At 40.5% G+C, this 20,040-nt stretch overlaps 1 protein-coding gene across 1 annotated transcript in view; it reads left to right on the plus strand.

The window, feature by feature from the left end:
* mcf2lb (mcf.2 cell line derived transforming sequence-like b) overlaps window positions 1-20,040 on the plus strand; it is a 40,871-nt gene that overhangs the window by 3,063 nt on the left and 17,768 nt on the right. The window contains exons 2-3 of the mRNA XM_030758139.1: window positions 15,576-15,659; window positions 16,735-16,849. Coding sequence (XP_030613999.1) covers window positions 15,576-15,659; window positions 16,735-16,849 — 199 coding nt within the window. The remainder of the gene's footprint in view (window positions 1-15,575; window positions 15,660-16,734; window positions 16,850-20,040) is intronic.

Here is a 20,040-nt window from a genome sequence, read left to right on the forward strand (position 1 = left end):
CCTCTTTTTGACTTTCTGTCTGGGCATTTGACCTACTTCCAACTGATTTAAAAGGACACATCCAGTTCACTGAGTCACAGGTGTTGGCTTTTCCAGCAGGAATGTGTCCTTCTGCAGCTGGTAATGTTTTGGAGGAGCTGTTTTTAGTGGTGCAACACAAGCATGTGAGCCAAGTGAAAGGGGTGTGCTACATGCTGTGAGGAGATTTATGGCTAGAAAGGAGCTCATGAGTAAATGGTTACACTTTGATAATGGTCATTTGTAACTGAGCAGATGTTTCTCTGTTGCATTGTTGGAATGAGAGTTTAACAAGGAGGTGTGTGAATCAAATATGAATGATGTGTGAGGTTCCTTTTTAGCTAGAGGTCAAGGGTTCATTCTGCCCTAAGCAGGCTATGCTGGTCATCCCTAAAAGCAGAGCAGGTGTATGGGCAGATGGATCCAGCAGGCAACCATTAGTTTTCAGCTAGTGAGCCATGCTCAGAGAGATGTAGTGTCTAGAGACAGCGAGAGTGCTGCAGTAATAAAAAGCTTTCTAAATTTGTCTTGGCTACTACAAGTCACACTTACAGTTTCCTGTCAAACAAAATCTAATTCAACATCTTCTTCTCTGCTTGTTATGTTTTGTACCGCCTGTATATTCATTGTGTTTGTATATATAAACGATGTGTTTATATAGTGATAATATGAATGCATTAACATCTCAACTGTAACCACAATAATGACATGGTTGTTTGTATGGCTTTACTAATTGACATAATGCTGTGCAGGCATTTCCATTAAGACCCCTGTAGTGAAGAGAAGATTTTCCATCTGCAGTCATTTATATTTAGCAGCATGGCTCTGTTCTGTGACCTTCCTCTAATGTACATGGAAAACCGGAGGCAGGGAGAACAGTAGTTAGACCTTGACACAGAATAGAGCATCAGTGACATTAGGTGTAACATTGATTAAACAGACAACAAAATCATGAAAGGTGGGGCTGAGGTGGAGGTGCCAATTTTCTGCAACTGCAGTTAGGCTTAAAAAGTAGGCCCTATATGAGATTTACCAGTTGAGTAAAACAGTATCAGCTGAGCCATCAGCTGATGTGGGTGGCGCTGAGATCAGCTGATTTGCCTGGACTGCAGCTGAGCTTGACTTTGTGGGCTACCTGAGTTAACGCTATGCCCGATATGAGGTCCCAGAGGATGAATCTGAATGACTTTGATGATATCCTGTCAATGTGTGTGGAGCACAGCAGACAAAGCACCATTTGTGGTTTCTAGTAAAATGCCCTCACAACTTTAGCACTTAGACTCTTGACTTTTTTGCTTTTTGCAAATATCAGTACCTTGGGTCAGGAAATTTAGATTGTTCTGTGCAGGTATGTACGAGTATTGGAACAAACACTAAAGAGGGACTATAGAAAAGTCGAGTATAGGAGGTGGGATATGCAATAAACAGGGGATCAGACCTGATTAACAAGAAGACAGTGGAAACATGGAGCAATGAGGTGGGGGGGTGGGGGGTGAATGTCACTGAATTCCAAGTTGAGGTTGTGTGTCCCATCCCCTGTAGGTGCCTCATCAGTATGTGAGAGAGTGCATCTCCTCTCTCTCTGCTCTCATCTCTATTCTAAGCCTACAAAGTGCAAGCTGCCTTTTTGCTTGCCAGCCAAACACTCACACAAAACCTGCAAATAAACTTAAAAGCCTGCCAATAAGCAACCTCTCCTCCACTGTGTTTGCTCCTCCTCAGTTTCAGACAACATAGTAACAAGAAACTTTTTAACTGTCGCCATAAAGTTTATGTTGGAGCTTTTTTTTTTCTTTCTTTCTTTCTTTCTGTTTTGCAGGTGATTGGTTTCAGCACAGTTGTCTTGCTCTTCGCATGACCTCTCCTGACTCACTGTGAATTTAATGCATGGAAGAATCTTGGGAAATAGAAAGAGGGAAAGAAAAGGCAGATTAGTTCAGGAGTGGAGGAATATAATTAGCCTGAGCAGCAGAAGGGGATTTGTGCTCTGCTGGCTGCCCTGTGCTTCTGCTACCTTCCACCCTCTTCCCCTCTTGTCATTCCCTGGAAACCAGCGCTTCTCTCAGTTGTCAATAGTCGCTCTGATGACGTGTGTGTGTGTGTATGTGCGTGAGCAGACTTGGGCCTGTTCTCACCTCTAGTGTGAACAGTGTTTGTTTCAGAGTTTATGCAGACAGTGACTCAGCTGTTTCTGATTCTGCCGGCTTTGCACTGTGCTGTTTCCTTGACTCCCCAATGTGGCTCTGCAGAGGACACTGGGCTTATCTTATATGTAGCCACTGCAGGCATCTCCACACAGGTGCTCATGTGAGAGCATCTTATTGTGATCCTGAGTGACCTGGCAAATTAAAGAAGGATCCTTCCCATGTCTGCATTTGGGAATGCTTTGGAGTCTGTCAGAGCTTTAAAAAGTGCAGCGAGGGGTCTCTCTGGATGACAAAGTTTGTTTGAGTGGGTGAGACCAGCAGCCAGCTCTCATGTCTCTGCATGAGTTTCTTCGGGAGGGCGGTGAGGCATCGTTCCGGATCATGAACCGCCTCAGTCATCTTATGCAGAACTTGGACATCTCTGGACTGGGCTCGGCTTTCCCTTTCAGCCCTGCCAGCCGCAGGAACTCCTGGAGAGCCTGGGATGGTAGGACTGAGCAAAAGAGAGAATGTATTCTGTATGAGAGTGAGTGTGTATGCGTGCATGTTTGCAGTCATGCTTTACTTGCAACTTTGTGTGCATATGTGTGTGTATTTGTGCATGATATATTTCTCATTGAAGCTCTGGAGAGAGTTTTGTAGGGCATCATGCCCCGAGCCTCACATACAGTGTTTCCTGTGGGCTTCCCTTGCCCCCCCCCGAATTGGCTATTTCTGTGCCTTGATGTGTATAGCATTTTGTGTGTGTGTGAGTGCGTGACTGCGCAGCTTAATCAGCTGCTTCAGTTTCCAACATGCACATCTCGGCAGCTGCGCTGACATTTTTCCACAGTAGCAGTAACAGATTCTTCAGTAGATGCAGAAATTGCAGCACAGGGCACCTTAGTAGTAGAAGAGCTGGTGCAAAGGAATGGAAACTGCTGATTAAAGCTGCTGACTTAACAATCCCAGCCACATTGTTGCCACTTTTACTAACACACAACGAGAAAAGAAATGGTGAAGAAAACCAGGAAGAGTGTTCCTCAGTGGGATAGTGGGATGCCAATGGTCCTGCTTAAGCCACGTGAGTCAGGGGTCTTTTTTCTGCATTTTTCCATATCTGGGAGAATCTGGTTTTGTCTGTGGGCATTCATGCCTTTTTAAGCTATTTTCCTATTATTGTTCTTGTTTTATGAGTTTCTGCATATACAATATTTGCATATGCTTTTATCGTGCATGATCTGAACATGCAGTAAGTTTATCTTTGTCACCTGAAGCTGTGAGATTTCAGAGGAAGGTTTTCATTTCCTGTCCTCCCAGCTCTGTTGAAGTCATTAACCATGAGGAGAATTTGAGAAAGGGTCTTTGATTCTTGAGGCTGGTAACTCTGATACTGTAGAAAATTCTCAGAAGAAAAAAACTGACAATTGTTGTAGTACAGTAATTTTGTGTGATTTCTTACATTTTTAAGGAAGTCCTGCAAGTTATCCCCCCTGCTTGTGAATCAATGAGATCTCTGCACAGCTGTTGCAGCTGTGTCCAAACAAAGAGACTCCTTCTAAACTGCAAACCTTTGATGACATTTTTTGGACAGTGGAAATTGCATGCAGAAATACCAGAAGTCACCAGCCACTTTATTGTGTACACCCGTTCAACTGGTCATTAATGCAAATATCTAATCTATCTGTGCCTAAATGCACTGAGTTGGCAGCAGCTCAATGCATTTAGACTTATAGACATGGTCAAAACAGACTGCAGAATTTCAAGACTCAGAGCATTAGAATGGAGATGAAAGGTGCCAGACAGGTTGGTTGGATTATTTCAGAAACTGCTAATCTACTGGGATAGGGCTTACAGAGAATGATGCAAAAAGAGAGGAAATATCCATTGAGCAATAATTCTCAGATTGAAAATGCCTTGTTGATGCCAGAGGCCAGAGAAAAATATCCAGACTTCTTTGAGCTGATTGGAAGGCAAAAGTAACTCAAAATAACTGCTCGCGACAACCAAGGTATACAGATCTGAAAGTGTAATGCATCAAAACTTGAAGCAGATGGGCAGCAGCAGAAGACCACACCTGGTGTCACTCCTGTCAGCTAAGAACAGGAATCCGAGGTTACAGTTTGCGTGGGCTCAACACAACTAGACAATAGAAGATTGGAAAAGTGTTGCCTGGTCTGAATCTTGATTTCTGAAGCAACATTTGGATAGCTGGATCAGAATTTGTGCTTCTGTTGTAAACAACGTGGAAGCATGGGTCCATCCTGCCTTGTACTGTTCAGGGGGCTGGTGGTGGTGTAATGGTATGGGGTATATTTTCTTGGCACACTTTGTGCACCTTACTACCGATTGAGCATCCTTTAAACATCATAGCCTACCTGAGTAGTGTTGCTTGACAGTGTCCATCCCTGGACAGCCCATTCTGATGGCTGCTTCCAGCAGGATAACTTAACAATGAGTTTACTGTACTTCACCCACACAGTCACCATATATTAGTCCAATAGACCCTTTGGGATGTGGTGGAATGGGAGATTTGCATCATGGATGTGCATACGACAAATCTGCAGTAACTGTGTGATGCTGCCATGTCAATATGGATCAAAATCTCTGAGGAATGTTTCCAGCAACCCGTTGAATCTATGCCATGAAGAATTGAGGCAATTCTGAAGGCAAAAGGTGTATTAGGTGTACTTAACAAACTGGCCATGGCCGGTGAGTGTATATAACTCACATGTTCATTAAATAAAAATTCCTGTTAGCTGCATCTCTGAGACTGAGATGGTCTAGCTAATAGCTCAGGTGTTTCTGAGTCAGTACTCACAAATACGCTTTACGTGAAAACACAACATCTTTTATTAGATTGAGACTGTGAGTTGATCTGTTGGACCATCCCTTTGTTTGACTCTTGCTCACCTTAAGTTGCATAGTTCTCCAAGTTCTCCAGTCTAATGGCTTTAGCTTTAATCCTTTAAGGTTTATGGCACTGATAACCTGCATGCCCTTGGTCATAAAACAAAATGCACATGTTAAACACAAAGTCCCACAAACACCTGCAACACAGACCACCACACAAGCACACCAATGCAGAGGCAAGCTGCACACACTTTACACAAATATCTTTCCCAAACCGTTTAGCACAACTGGACTTCTTTTACTAGATAATGGCTGAATTAGGAGACACAGAATCAGCCTATTAGCCTTTCTTGACTGAAATGCATCTTTTGAACAACTCATTGAAATGGAATCTAAATTGCCACATTGTATTAAGAAACAGCGTCTTTCTTTGAGAGGTCTCCTTAGAATTAAGTCTTTCAGTAAGTTTGTAAGAATGAGGTCTTTTGAGCGGAGTAAACAAGAATAGAGGCTTTCAATGGATCGAGTCAATGAATGGTTAAATGGGGATGCAGGCAGTGTTTGAATGGGTTGGTCAGAATGGAGGCTTTGTACTTTTAGTCCACATCTCCTGAGATAAGGCAGATGAGAATCTGCTGGTTTAGGTAAATGAGCACTGAGGACCTGCAGTACCTTTCCTAACCAAAGTGACACACTGCATAATACCCATTTCCCTGTTCTAGACTAGGCATAGTCTTCCTTTTTATTGGTCAGATTGTCATACATGAGCAAGCCTTATTTTTGAGCTGGTTGCTAGTTAGATAAATAACTGTCCTCTTAGGGGAGGTATAAAGGTAGTTGAACCAGGGAGGAGAGGGTGGGGTCTGGCACTACACTGTGGCTTTTGTATACAGGGAAGGTAACCTGAGGTTGCAATAGGAAGTCCTCTCAGTTACTGCCTCTGCAGGGGTAGAGCACCTGCAGCTTGACCAAGAGGTTTAATGTAGAGTCTGGCAAAAGTTGGAGTCAGAATGAGAGGGAAATTGTTCCTGTGATACCATTTGTGAATCTACATGGAACAAATGCTGGAGAAGAGAAGTGAAGGAGACACAGACTGGGACAGGAAGATGGGAGGAGAGGAGATAACGGATTTGGGCTCCTTGACGGAGGAAGATGTGGAGGTTGAGTTAGATTCTGGGTTTTGCATGAAAGCAGACTCAGAGGTGACTCTAGCAGGACAGGTGAGTGTGGGCTCACATGAGTGCTCTGACACCGAGGAGGTGGACTGGTTTGTGATTAAAGGACACACAGAGTCTCTGCTTCCTGGTGAAGCAGAAGAGGGAAGGGAAGGTGAGATAGAGGCTTGTTACAGGTCAATGGAGAATGGAGAGACTAAAAATCATACAAAGATATCTATGGAAGATCAGAAGAGCAAAGAGGAAATGGTAGTGGAGGTACTGGATGCATTTTGGGAACCAGGGGAAGAAATTGGGGTTCATGTTCGGCTCACTCTTGAGGAGGTGGAAAGTTACTACAGATTTTCTTGCCGTTGCAACTGGTTGTGTGGTAAGTTGTATCATTTTATCTCATCTCATCCCCCTTGCTTTTATTCTTGAATTACAGTATAACAGCAATTTAAGTAATAGTTCTGTTATCTTAAAGGGGACATCTAATGATCTTTTCGGGTTTCATATTTTCATTCTTGGACCCTTCTTGAGTTGGTTTGTATAAATTACAGTTACAAATAATCCTTTACTTTTCTTATACTGGGCATTTGTGCATCTGTGGTCTGAGCAAATTGTTTTAGTTCCTCTTCATTCCTCCTTCCTCCCTCACCTTAAATGTTACAAATGCACCTGTAGCCAAAAGACAATAGCTTATAATTAGTTTCTCTGTGAAAATACCAGAAGTTCATGGTACTGAACTTTGACCAGGGCCAGAAATTGCTGCTATCACTGGAGAGACCCAACAAATTCCAGACTACTTCAGTCATTTTACCAAGGAGCACTTGCCTGGTAAAATGACTGTTTGCATACACCCAAAAAAAACCTCACCTAGCCAAAAGCCCAAGTAACATCACCTGGCTGTTATTGATGTGGAGGAGTAACAGCTTTTCATCCTATTTCTAAGAGCTTCACTTGAAGCTCTGCTGCTTGTGCCCATGATCATTTTCTTTTGTTCACTGCCCAAATAGCCATAGGCGAGGGCAGGAACATAGATGGACGGCTTATTGACAGCTTAGCTTTCACATTCAGCTCTCTCTTCCCCACATCAAACCAGTATAACGTCTGCATCACTGCAGATGCTGCACCAAGCCATCCATCTCCTGCTCCACTCTTTCCTTGCTTATGAACAAGACCCTGAAACACTTACGCAACAACTTATTCCCATTTTCATACTAATCAACTCAGTGGCCCCTTGTGTCCTATGAATGGGAATTCTGTCTTCCTAGGAGACCAAACCCAGCAGGATAGAAACGTTTCCTTAAAAGATAAAGGCTCAGTGTGCACTCATTTGCAGTGACCTTTTTTCCACAAGGGACAAGTGGACCCAACTTATGCCAGGAAAATGTCTCCACAGTGTCATTGAGCCCCTTCATTCTAGGTCACAATGAGCTGAGGTAGTTTGTTTTGTTTGTTTGTTTGTTAGTTTTCCAGGGTTAGTTTTGGGGAGCTGGGATTCTGTGATTTGTGTTTTGCAAGCATTTCTATAGAATCACACCTTTTTTCCCCTTAAAAGTAACACTTTGCCTTCTTCTTTACTATATGGGCTTATCTGTCTTTGCTCAACCAGTGGCTTTATCTCTGCTACACCTCCATGACCCCGTAAGCATCTTATTCCCACTGGCTGCCCATCACAACCCCCACTTATTTGCTCCCTGCCCCTTTTCTCTCTGATCTGAACTATTAATTGTTTCAATTTTATATATATATATATATTTTTTTTTTTTGGGGGGGGGGGGGGGGGGGGGTATTGCTTATAAGAAATGGAGAAGAAAAGGCAGAGGAAGCAATTTCTTAACCATAAATTAACAAAATAATAGGTATAGATAGTTTGTTTGTTTGTTGTGTGTGCGGTTTGTGTGTGTGTGTGTGTGTGTGTGTGTGGTCATTCCAGCCCATCAAACCAGGATTTCAGTTCTCTCGTCTAGTCCTGCTTAATCTGTGTCAGTAGTGGCAGGCAGTCCAGGTGTGTCACTGTGACCCACTAACGTCTGACGGGTTTTCCACAAACGTGTATGTGAGTGGACACTAATCCCAGTCGTTAAGCTTTTTAAAGAACATTAGCGCCTCACCCAGCAGGTGGTGTGTATGTGATTGTGTGTCTTTATGTGAGTATGTAAGGACTGTTGAAATAACTTAAATAATAATAGTACTTTTTTTTGATAGAAAGAGTTACTGTATCACTAAAGAGCAGAAATAACAATATAAATCCAAAAGTATTTTGCTCCTTTGTCATCAGTGAGCTTCATTATTCTTGTTTACTCATTGCAAAGATGAGTAAGACAGCTGTGGTCTGTTTACACATGCATCCTTGTCTCACATTAGGTTGTTTTCCCATCATTGATACTCTAGTAGTTTCAGTGTCTTGCAGGATCTGATACGGTTTCCATTCACGGCCAGATGAGCTTTTAAAATTGCATATATGTGTGAGTGGTTTGTGGGACCATGCAAGAAAATTATGAAGAGCTAAAGAGAGAGCAGTAAGCAAATGTTAAGAAAATGTTGTGACTGTGATACATGTGTGTTTAGGAGGTTACCAAACAAAGGGTAACAAAATGAAGTGACTGTAAAATGGGGCCAAATCAGACATTCAGGAGGGGATGTTTTTGGTAACTGAACACCTTCGTTCTCTAGACAGTGCAGCTATTGCCGGCCTGGGTCGGGGGCTGGTTTTGATTTGATCTGCGTGGGAGATTCTAGGGGCAAGGTGTGGCTTGGCAGGTCAGAAAGTGGAAACTCTTGGAGGTTTCTGTGTGAACTTGAGCACATTAGGAGCTTGTGAGCACCTGTGAGAGCTTTCCAGATGGCTAGCCTCATGCAGCTTTGTGTCCAATCACCTCGGGCACTGCTGGCCATTATCAGCATTACAACGTGACTTTACCAAGTTACAGATACGGTTATTTATCTAGGTGTATATCCACTTGCTCAGTTGCTGTTAGTAAGAAGACATTTGTGGGCCACACCCTTGCTTGAGGTCAATTTGAAACAAAAGAGGAAAAGAGAGTTTTGTCCCAATTAACATCTGTATGGGTCAGTCAGTAAAAAACCTTTATCTCCTTGCATCCTTTATCTATTATCTCTTGGCCTTAAAAGCATTTAAGGGACAAAACTAAGTTCAAAGTTCACAGTAAAGATGATCTTTTTTTCTAAAACAAGTCATTTAGAGTGTGTGATCACTATTCTTTGTTCATCTACACCTTTTACACCTTTAATTTATGATAAAACTATTAGTCCGACCTCAGTGCAACAGAAACATATCCAATGAAGGAGAATATGCATATTTTACTGATGACTGACTGAAGAGCACGTCCCGTCCCATCCTGTACTGTCAGGTTTTGCTTTTGGTTTTGAAATGTGTTTTACTAAACACTGAACACATGCGTGTGTGTCTTCCTGGATGTGGTAGATTAGTGTAATCTAGGAGTCCACCTCCGAGGTCTCCTGCTGTCGTGCAAGCTTTAAAACCACCTGCTCCAGTAAACAGAGTCCGTATGGGACCATTTGTGATCAACTTCACAGACGTCATGCCATTGAGCTGCATTGTCTCTATTACTAATTTTGTTTCTTATACATAAGGTGGCATCAAAAAAATGCAGAAAACTTTTTTTCTTGTCCATCTTCTTGTTGATTAACTTCTTAAAGATCCAATAAAGTTCTGGCTTTTTTTTTTTTTTTTTTTTTTTTTTTTGCATCTGTAATTTTGTTTACCTCTGCTCTCTCTGAACTCCTCTGAACAGTTTCATATACATATCAAATGATACAGGATGCATTAATCAGTGTGTGTAAAGAAAAGAATCTTAACATCTAAAATGCCATCTGAAGTTACCAAAATTTTCTGCATTAATCTGTTTATTCTTAAAATTATTTTTCATCTAGGTCACAGTATGACAGTATTGTTCATGTGTTTGCTGAGCACACTGAGCAATCATTCACGGTACAGACTATAAAAGCATTTCTAAAGTCTGATGAAGAGCAGTCCTCACTGCTTAACATGCCACTTTTTAGTTCATTGTTGGGCTGTTTTAAACTGAGCACATGCTCTTTTTTTTTGGCTGTGTGTGTATTCTTAGTTTTTACACACAATTTTAAAATGATGCTCAGTAAACTGAATACTGCCTCTTGCTTGGTGTCAATAGCAAATAAAGCTGTTTGGCTTTGGCAAAGAAGATTTGTCAAGTTTTTCATGGGCGCAAACCTCTGTAAAATGGGCAGTGTCCAGATAGACAGTGTGTATAATAGATTTGTAGTGTAGAGCACTCAATGAACTTATGCATATGTAGACATGATATGTTCATTAAAGATTAGAAAAAATCTTGAACAACCTGGAGGACTTTCTCTGCCTTTGGAAGATTTACAGAGTTACTTCACTTCTGCAGGAAAACATTTTCTTAAGGAAAGACATAAGGAAGTTACTTTCTGGATGTGTAGTATTTTTTTCTTCTGAAGTTGGATGACTGAATTTGCTGAATTTAAATTTAGATCAGTTTGAACCCCAGGCCATGTGATAAAAGTGTTTCTAACCAGAATACAGAACTGTAATGTGGGTGCCATACTGCAGCAGCTGTAAGAGTTTCAATTGCAGGCACCTTATTTGTTAAAAAAAAAAATGGACATATTTCACTACAGTTAAATTTTAAAAATCATTTAAAAATGAAAATTCATTGTTTGTGTAAAATAGTTTTTTAATGTGTGTTTAAACAGTATTACTCTACACACTGACAGAAAGGAACAGTCTGTAAGTATATATCATGCATTATATCATACTAATGGATACATGCATCATCCATTTCACTTCTGGTGCTTTTAAATAAATATATCAATATATTATTCATTCATTGTTAAGATCTGTTATGCCATCTGGTAATGTCTTAACACTGACTAATATCTGTTGTTTACATTGACAGAAACTGTTCATCACATCATCAGTGCATTTGAGTAAAATGAACTTTGAACTTAATTCATAGAGTTAAAATATAATTACCACTCAAATAGTTACCAAGTCTTCTGGAAAAATAGAAGCAGATTTTTGCTATGAATGCATAGCCGACGAGATCAAACCACTTTTTTAAGTTACATGATTAGATACAACTACAGTAATGTGATAACCTTGAAGATTGCTTCTGTTTGAGATATAGTGGGTTAGTATGATGTATTTTTTTTACCCCTCAGCCTAAAAAGGCTGATGTGGGTATTGTTGTCACCCCACCGGGCAGGCGGCCAACTTTCATCTTTGTGAATGCAATAACTCAAGAATGAAGTCACCGAGGATTTTCACATTCATGCCATAGATGCAGCTACTTTATTTCAAGTAGTCTGTCAGTTATGAAAGAAAATGTTGAAACTCTTAACCCCCCCCCCCCCACTACCACAGGCAAATGACACATGAAGAGGGCGCACTTAAGTGAGTCCTGTCACCAAACTGTGTGTGTGTGTGTGTGTGTGTGTGTGTGTGTGTGTGTGTGTGTGTGTGTGTGTGTGTGTGTTTCTTCTTTGTGTGAAATGGGAAGACAGCGACATACAGTACACTAACTCTCTGATGGGGATGGTAGTAATACCCTAAGTCCAAGTAACCTGATGTGTCCCATTGTCAAACAAAGAGTAACACTAAGACTTTGGTTTGTTTAAGCGACACTGAGAGGAGTGTCAGTCACCTAAAGTGCACACTATAGAAGGGAACAACATGGTTAACAGTGTTGAATATTACATAATGGACTGAATGCTCCACATGACATATTTTGGTTGTGCTCCGCTCTCGCGAATATCATGGACACAGGTACGGTGCCACAGAGGAAAAGGTTTGGGATCAGATTCTGTATTCATCTGTTTTCTGTATAGTTCTCACTATCCTTGGGTTTCTTCTGGATGTTTTGTATGTTCTGAGTTTGCCAGTATAAACTATACAAACTATATTAGTTATATTAGTACTTATCTTTATGTTGGATCTCTTGAAGTCTAACTTTCTATTCATATACCTGTTAGGCATTCTTTTCCTTATGTATGTAACTGAACTCTTGCTAAAGGTTTCAAAAGAAAAAATGTAACTGACTGCTCACCCTATTAGTCACAACATTACAACCGCTGACTTGTTGCAAATCTAGCACAACAGACCAATGGCAGTCCCCCATCAGGACACAGCACGTCACAAAACTGCTCAGGGACAGTTTGAGGAATACAACCAAGAGCCCGGGCTTTCAAACTCTCCAGATCTCAATCCATTCAAGCAACCAGGGGATGTGCCAGATTATGCCTGATCTACAGAACCTCCACTAATGTCAGATTTTTAAAAAAGGATCATAATGATGATAAAATACTATTTTTGTTATAGTGTGTAACAAAAATAGTATTTTAACATAAAAAAGTAGCATGTGAATCCAGCATGGATTCTTTGCTCTAGGAAAATAAAGCAAACAAAGTCAGACTGATACCAAAAGTCAATATTGCTCTTCACTGTTATTTTAAGCAGTATGTCTATGTTCACATCCATATTTACAGAAGACTCCCTTCCTGTAAACGTTTAACTTTTCTGATCACTAGATGCCACATGTTGTAGTAGGAACACAATCTACAAGTAAATGTTTCTATAAGTAATTTTTAGAAAACTAAATATGGTGGTGCTTCATATTCTGCCATGTTCTGTTTTTGAGATGTAGCCTTTGGGCTTTAATGACATTCAAAAACTCCCGAATGAACTCATTTGGAACCCCACTTGGTGGAAAGTATATATTAAACCCTCTTGGAAGATATGGCTGAAATGGAGGAGTTACTAAGAGTTTGTTCTTTACTTATTGTTCAAAGAACCTAACATATAAGATGCCACAATTCTGCAGCAGTTCAACAAATTTTTAATAGAGGAAGTATAATTACTTACAAAGATCAAATACAAAGAACGGAGATGACAAACAAAAGAGGAAGAAGGCCAGGAACCAACCAAACAATGGACCATTGGATTCAGGCTTCTTTCCTAAATTAACAAAACCAAAAACAGGATCCTACTCAACCCATAATTAAAAAAACTGCAAGAGTAACAGAGGAATAATGCCATTGTGGATGGAGTTGAGGAAAAAAGAAACACCAACCCCAGCCTCTGGCTTCTCAGGCTTTATATGAGTGCAGGTACATTAAACCTTCTGCAGCCAATCAGCACTGGGAATAAATCAGAACGAACAGAGCAGCATAATAAGGATGCTTATTTTATATCACTTAGTTTGAGTGAGTTATGTTAGTGAGTGATGAAGTTATTACTGATCACGGATTATTGTATGACTATCTTGTGTGGCAGTGTAGCAGGCAGGGTTAAACCCAAATGCAGGACATGTGAGCTCCAAACAGCTTTGATGCTGATTCTTTAACACGAAATACAAAATCTCAAATTCTAAAGCAGGAAATTAATCTTAAAACAAAAACACAAAACTCAAAACAAGGAGGCACACAGCTTGCAGGTAACAAGGACGATGACATGACCAAAAACTGAGAAGAACTGAGGGTTTAAATACACACAAGGTAATTAGGGAGAGTGGAGAGAGCAGGGAAGAACAGGTGAAGCAAAACTGAACACAAAGCACAAAAAATACAGTACCAGTCAAAAGTCTGGACACACGGTGAGCGTGTCCAAACTTTTGACTGGTACTGTAAATATATACAAATTTATTTATAAATAAATAAAACAGGAAGTGATCAACCATGACACACATGCAGACTTGACAAAATATGGGGAAGCACAAAGAGAGGGACTAAACAGACACTGGAAGAACAAAGAGAAACAGGAATGAAATACAATAACTACAACTATAACAAAGTAAGGATCAAAATCCATAAACAAACTCAGAACACAGAAGAAATATAACAACGAAGAAACCAAAACACAAAACACTGGGCAAACGGCCCAGGACCATGACGTATCTGTAGCAATCTGTGCTTTGCCAGTTTTGTATTTTTTTATTGATCTCTTTTGTCCTTTGCTGCCTAGCTATCAGTTTCGCGTTGAACTTTGGGCAGTTTTCATTGAATAGTTGGGAATAAATCAGTGCATGTGCTGCATTATGTTTACAAGCTATTGAAAACTCAGTTTCAAACTTTGTGTTTCTTGCTTTCTTGGTGGAAGATAAAACCTTAAGAAGACAAACTTAAGCAGCACCTGGAGTATATTGAATAGCTGCATTTCTTGACCCTGATGAAGGCCTCAAGATGAAACAAGGTAGACAAGCAAAAAAGTTACTCAGTGTACATGAACAGGGATTTATACTTCTGTATTAAATCTGCACCATAGGTACTAACCCTAACTCTAACCCACAGACCCTGCTGAAATCCTACACTGTAACCTACGACACAGCCCACAACTATTGTGGTTGGCTTGATCAGTACTGTTAATTGCTCCGAGGCGTTGCATTGCTCCTTTATTGCTGCAGTTTTTTTAATTTATTAGTGAGAGAATAATAATCATAGCATCGATATAAGGACTCACAAACATCAGTAAATTCCTGGAGGGAGGCTGCTGAAACTGTTGGACTGGAAATGAGGGAATGTGCAAAGAAGTGGATGAACTTTTGAGACAAATGTGTTTCTTAATTGATGTTTGCTCAGTCCTGATTGGTGCACCAAAGGAAGTTTCCTTCTTGAGCCCCTTCCCCTTCAAACCATTGAGAAGAGCTGAGAGGAACACAGGAGCTTTTATGTGATACAACCAAAACTGTTCAGCAGAAAATGATGTGTTCATGTAAGAGGTTACTCATACTGGAGTGAGAATCTGACTAAGAACTAAAGTAAGTTTTTAGTGCTTTTTAATGCACATTCATGAGGACTAATAGCTAAGAGACTGGAATCTGTAAAGCATTTTCAATATTTATTTAATCTGTATCTATCTGTATGTATTTGTGGTGAGGAAAGTTATACTGGAAAGTTATACTGGAAAGTTGCCTGTTGTTATAATATCCTTCCATTCCTACATGTTATGTTACAGCCTGCAACCTATAGCCTACGACGCTCCCTAACCTTCAGTTTGATCTCCATTATAGTCAGAATCTCTATCTCCAACTGGGGAATGACCTTAAATCTGATTAATTTAATCTCTATGAAGGCAGTACACGGGGGTCAAGAGTTGTTAACAAAGCCTGTTAACTTATCAATACTGTTTGCTTACAACAGAAACAACCTGCGTAATCTGGAATTTGTTTTTGTCAAGTATGTATGACAATGCACCAGTCTATGAGGTTGATTATGTGTGGAGATGGTAGCTGAATTTTTAGAAACACAACAGGCTAAAGAAGCCTGATAATTAAATGGAGTGAAGTTAACCTATTAGACTTCATGTTAAACGTCATACATTCAATTCAGATGTGTGACTGATAAAAATTGCATCTGTCTTTTTTTTTTCCTCCAGATGAGATCATGCAGCTGGACAGCAGTCCCCTCCATGCTGCTGACATCACTCCCGACCTCAAAAAGAAGTTCGCCTTCCTTTCAGGTCAAATTGTCTTTTTTTTTTTTTTTTTCCTTGTCTGAGTGACTTGATCAGGGTTATGTGTGTTTTTGTTTGTTACCCTTAAATGGTCTGTCCTCCCCTTGACTCATTCATAGTTCAACTGAACAGGGCGGTTTTCATTTGCTATTCAAATGTTCTCTCTATCATTTTCCTCTTCACTGCTTGTCATACTGTGGTCCATGCCTTTTTGCTACTGTTCCCTGGTATATTTCACTTACCTCTCTCTGCCTCTGTGTTTTCATCTCCAAAAAAGTGTCTTTTTTAACATCACTTTAAAGAGATTTCAAGCTATGACACCTATTCTATCAATTCCCACAGTGGCAAAAACGGTCCGCTCTGAGAGGTGACCTTCTGTCTGTAGCAGAATCGGGAAACCATTTTGCAGAGATTTAAGCAGACATCGAAACCATGACCATGCACTTGCTGTTGCTATAGTGATGAGGGAAGAAAAAGCAGAGATTTATATTCTGGTCATGAGCACTGACAGAGCAGCTGTTTCACAAAGGAACAGGCATGTGTGTGTGTGTGTGTGTGTGTGTGTGTGTGTGTGTGCTTGTATGAGTCTGTGTGAGGTGAGACTGTCAGTGTCAACACTGTTCACTGTGTGCAAACACTGCAAGCATCCCACTACCTTGTATCATTTATTTGTTTTACTCTGTCCTTCCATATTGAATCATTGTGCAGTCCTTCATCATCTTCTTAATGCAAGTGATGGACACACAAATATTTGGTTGTTGTTATTTCTTATGAATAATTTCTGTGTTTTTCTTTCCTGTGTGCTTTTCTGAGTAATTCCTGCATTACAAATCAGTACTGGGGAAAACAAAATGACATAAAGATCATAAAGAATGAGACCCTACAAGACTTGATGTTATGATGACAATAGTATTTTTTTTCTATACAGCCTCCAGGATCACAATACAGCCTTTACATCAGTGCCCCCTTGTGACCACATTTTCTTCTTAGTGCTCTATTCTTATATGTATATAAAAAGCATTCTTACAGAATCCTCTTTTTATCTAGAAAGTTTCCGTGTTCCTGGTTTTCATTGTCTTAGGAGGAAGAGGAGATAATGGCAGCCCCATCATTGTGTTCCCAGAATTCCCTGCATTTGGAGAGATCACAGACAGGGAGTTTCACAACGTGCTGACCTACCTGACAAGTGTGCCAAGGTAAAATCTCTCACTGGCTGATTGCCACACATACAAAACTGCACACATACTTCTGAACTTTTTCACCCCTATTTATAGCCTCACCTCACTCTCCCTGCGTCACCATTTCTTTGGTTGTTGCAACACAGCATTGCAGGTTTATGGATAACCCGTGTGGGCCAGACTATGTTAAACATTATTTAATTAAATGGAAGTGACGTTTTCATGCAAATCAACTGAACTGAGAATAGATGGAGGAAGGATAGTGATGACGTAGAAGAGGTGCATGAAGTCTGCCAGTAGGTGGCAGTGGTTAACTTATTACAGCCTCACTTTAGATTTGTTCAGTGCATAAGACTCAGTTGCCACATAGCTTATTATCAAAGAAGAGGTAACGAATGGGATTCCTGTGGCCAGCTAATATTAAAAGTGTTCTGCACCTCAGTCTTTGTGCACATGGGCAGAGCAGATGACAAGGGAGGGGAGGAAAAATGTGCACGACCATCCTATTCTCCAAATTTCCCCTCAGATAACCATCACCTGGCTCTTTAAGTCCTGTTAATTTTTATGTTTTTTAAATATTTTTTTCACAGTTTAGTCTTTAAGTTTCTTGATTTAGCTCTTCCTCTTGTCTCTGCTGCCCTTCCTTCATCCTGCCTGAAATGACACAGCATGTGTATAAATAGAAACCAGCAGTGATTCTAGCAGGTTGAATCTGAATAATGCATACAGCCAACCAGAGGTGTGCGTGTGTGTTTGTGTGACATTGCTGCTTGTTCATTCAGGCATGCCCCTGTATGCATGTGTCTGCAATGGCAGGCCTTTACATTAGAGGTCAGCACAGCTTTTCTTATGTGTTTCACTTTAATAATGATGCTTTGGTCACTTGAAGCAAATACAGAGTTAGTTGTCAGATGTTTGCCTGTTTATTTCAATATGGATTTAATTTTCCTACAACCAGATACAATTTTGTTAATAAACCTACTTTTTGGTCAGGCTGTCATGTGATGGAGGGTCATCCACAGGGGTGAGATGGTGTTGAGCCAGCCTCAAGCTGTTCTAAATGCACAGACAGATGGCTGGAGCTACCTGAGGGACCGCTACTTGAACAGGGCACACAGAATCCAGGGGCAAATGTCTGTTCTGACCTTGGACAGCTGCTGCTTGTTTGAAATTAATACCTTAGGATCAATATTAATTGTGGACCTAATTCCTGACGTTTGTACTCTCATACATACATACATGTGCATGCTTATTTGGCTGGCTGTGTTGAGTACTAAACTAATCTGAGTCTTGTCTTGTGATTTGAAGGACCCTTATTAATTTACTCTAGTCTTTGCATCCGGCAACACTCAGTAAATGAACCCATAATGGTTTGTGTATCTTGGGGAATACAGTCTGCAGACAGACCATGGGGGGAGGTGCACTCCAGACCATGACGAATACTTAAGGGGGGGGAGGGGTCAAGTATTCAGAATATGTGACTTTATGACAGCATTTAAAAAGTTAAATTCATTATCTGATTGAAAATCCAAAATGCTGGATTTCTAAGCTGGAACATATATTTTTATATAAAAGTGAAAAACTGTGCACTGGAGAACAACAACAAAAAAATCCAAATATTTGCAGGCCATTTTGAGTCCTACTTGTGTTTGTGCAAATAAATAAAACAGCAAAAACCAAATAGTTTATGCATTTAAACAATTGGAGAGTGTATAGAATGAAAGTAATAATAAATAAAAATGAAAAAAAAAACATTTTTTAAATAACCGTTGCTCATTAACATATTTGTATTAATGTAGTAGGGCGAACTGAAGGCTCGAGTCCCCTGCACCAGACCATCCTGCAGGGGAATAATTAATATGTGCTACCTGTCTAATTGATCTCTGTCTTATAGATATACAAATCACTGCCTTAGCAGCTATTGTTTGTAATTTAATATATCACAAAGATGCTCATTTCTTTGCTCAGCTCTACAATAGAAGAGAGGAGACTGTAGCTGTCTGCATATGCACTTAACCAAGACACTTGTCCCATCACTGGCTTTAGGCAAAAGCTTTTTCACAGCTCAACACACAGCTCGAGGTGCTTCTGCACACTTTGTCATAAGAAATCCAATTATTAGAGGGACACTCATGGATGCGCTGTCCCCACTTCAACAAAAATTTTCTATGAATATTTAAATGAACAGGTTTCACAGTAGTTGGGGCATTATCTGTTTGCAGTAAAATATCATAACTATACAAAAAAATTGTATGTCCACTTATTCACCTTCACCTTCTAAATGAAACATTGTTGCTAATTCTTTAAAGTTGTGCAAATGCTAAATTGGTCCAAGGATTAATTTCTCGGCCTCTGGCGCTGCATGCTCAGCATAAACCGCCCTCTCACATTAGTAGTCATAAATGTCTTAGAGGAAGAAAAGCTCTTTACCCACTTTACCTCGACATGTGAGTTGTAAAGCAATGACTATGAAAGGCAGCATAGATGACTAATAAACTCTGAGTACTGTCCTGAAAACTGTAGATCAGACTCTCACTCAGATCTGTTTTGAGCTGCTGATTGGCTAATAAAGCTGCCCATTACTATGCATCCTTGGTGTGGTTGGATCTTGTTCCAGCGGCTCTCAGCCTCTCATTGGACACTTTACAGATGCAGTGTAGGGGGTGCAGAGTCTGAATTCTGGGATGGTCTGAAGCATTTGGCTCCCTCTGCTTCAAACAGCACAGCACAGCACAGCACAGCACACTGGGATCTGCCTCCTCTACTGTGTTTTTATTTTGCCTCCATTGTTACATGGACTGCTCTTTTTTTTTTACCTGCTGCCACCTCGTCTTCACAGTCAATAGTTGCAGAATGAAAGCTATGAAAACAAATACTTACTGGAATATTTCTGCATGAAAGGTAACGGCGGTACCTGAACCATGATGTGTATGTTTCAGGTAGGCAGAAAGGATTCTGCTGGGAAACTGCACATGCACTCATCAGTGGTTGTTGTCAGTGTTTAAACAATGTGGGCCCCCCCTCTAAATGTATTTCTACTGGGACCACAAAGGACAGCAGGGGAATGGGGGAAGTGAGGACTGGAGGCTGATGGCCAAGAAATCTGGAGGCGCTTCACAGTATCTCCTTTTATTGATGGCAGCAGCTGTCTAGGAAGATAAAGAGCAGCACAACAAAACTGGAAGCTGTGAACAGGCACTTGGCCTCTC

The sequence above is a fragment of the Archocentrus centrarchus genome, chromosome 21 (genome assembly GCF_007364275.1).
Source record: "Archocentrus centrarchus isolate MPI-CPG fArcCen1 chromosome 21, fArcCen1, whole genome shotgun sequence".
Classification (NCBI taxonomy): domain Eukaryota; kingdom Metazoa; phylum Chordata; class Actinopteri; order Cichliformes; family Cichlidae; genus Archocentrus; species Archocentrus centrarchus.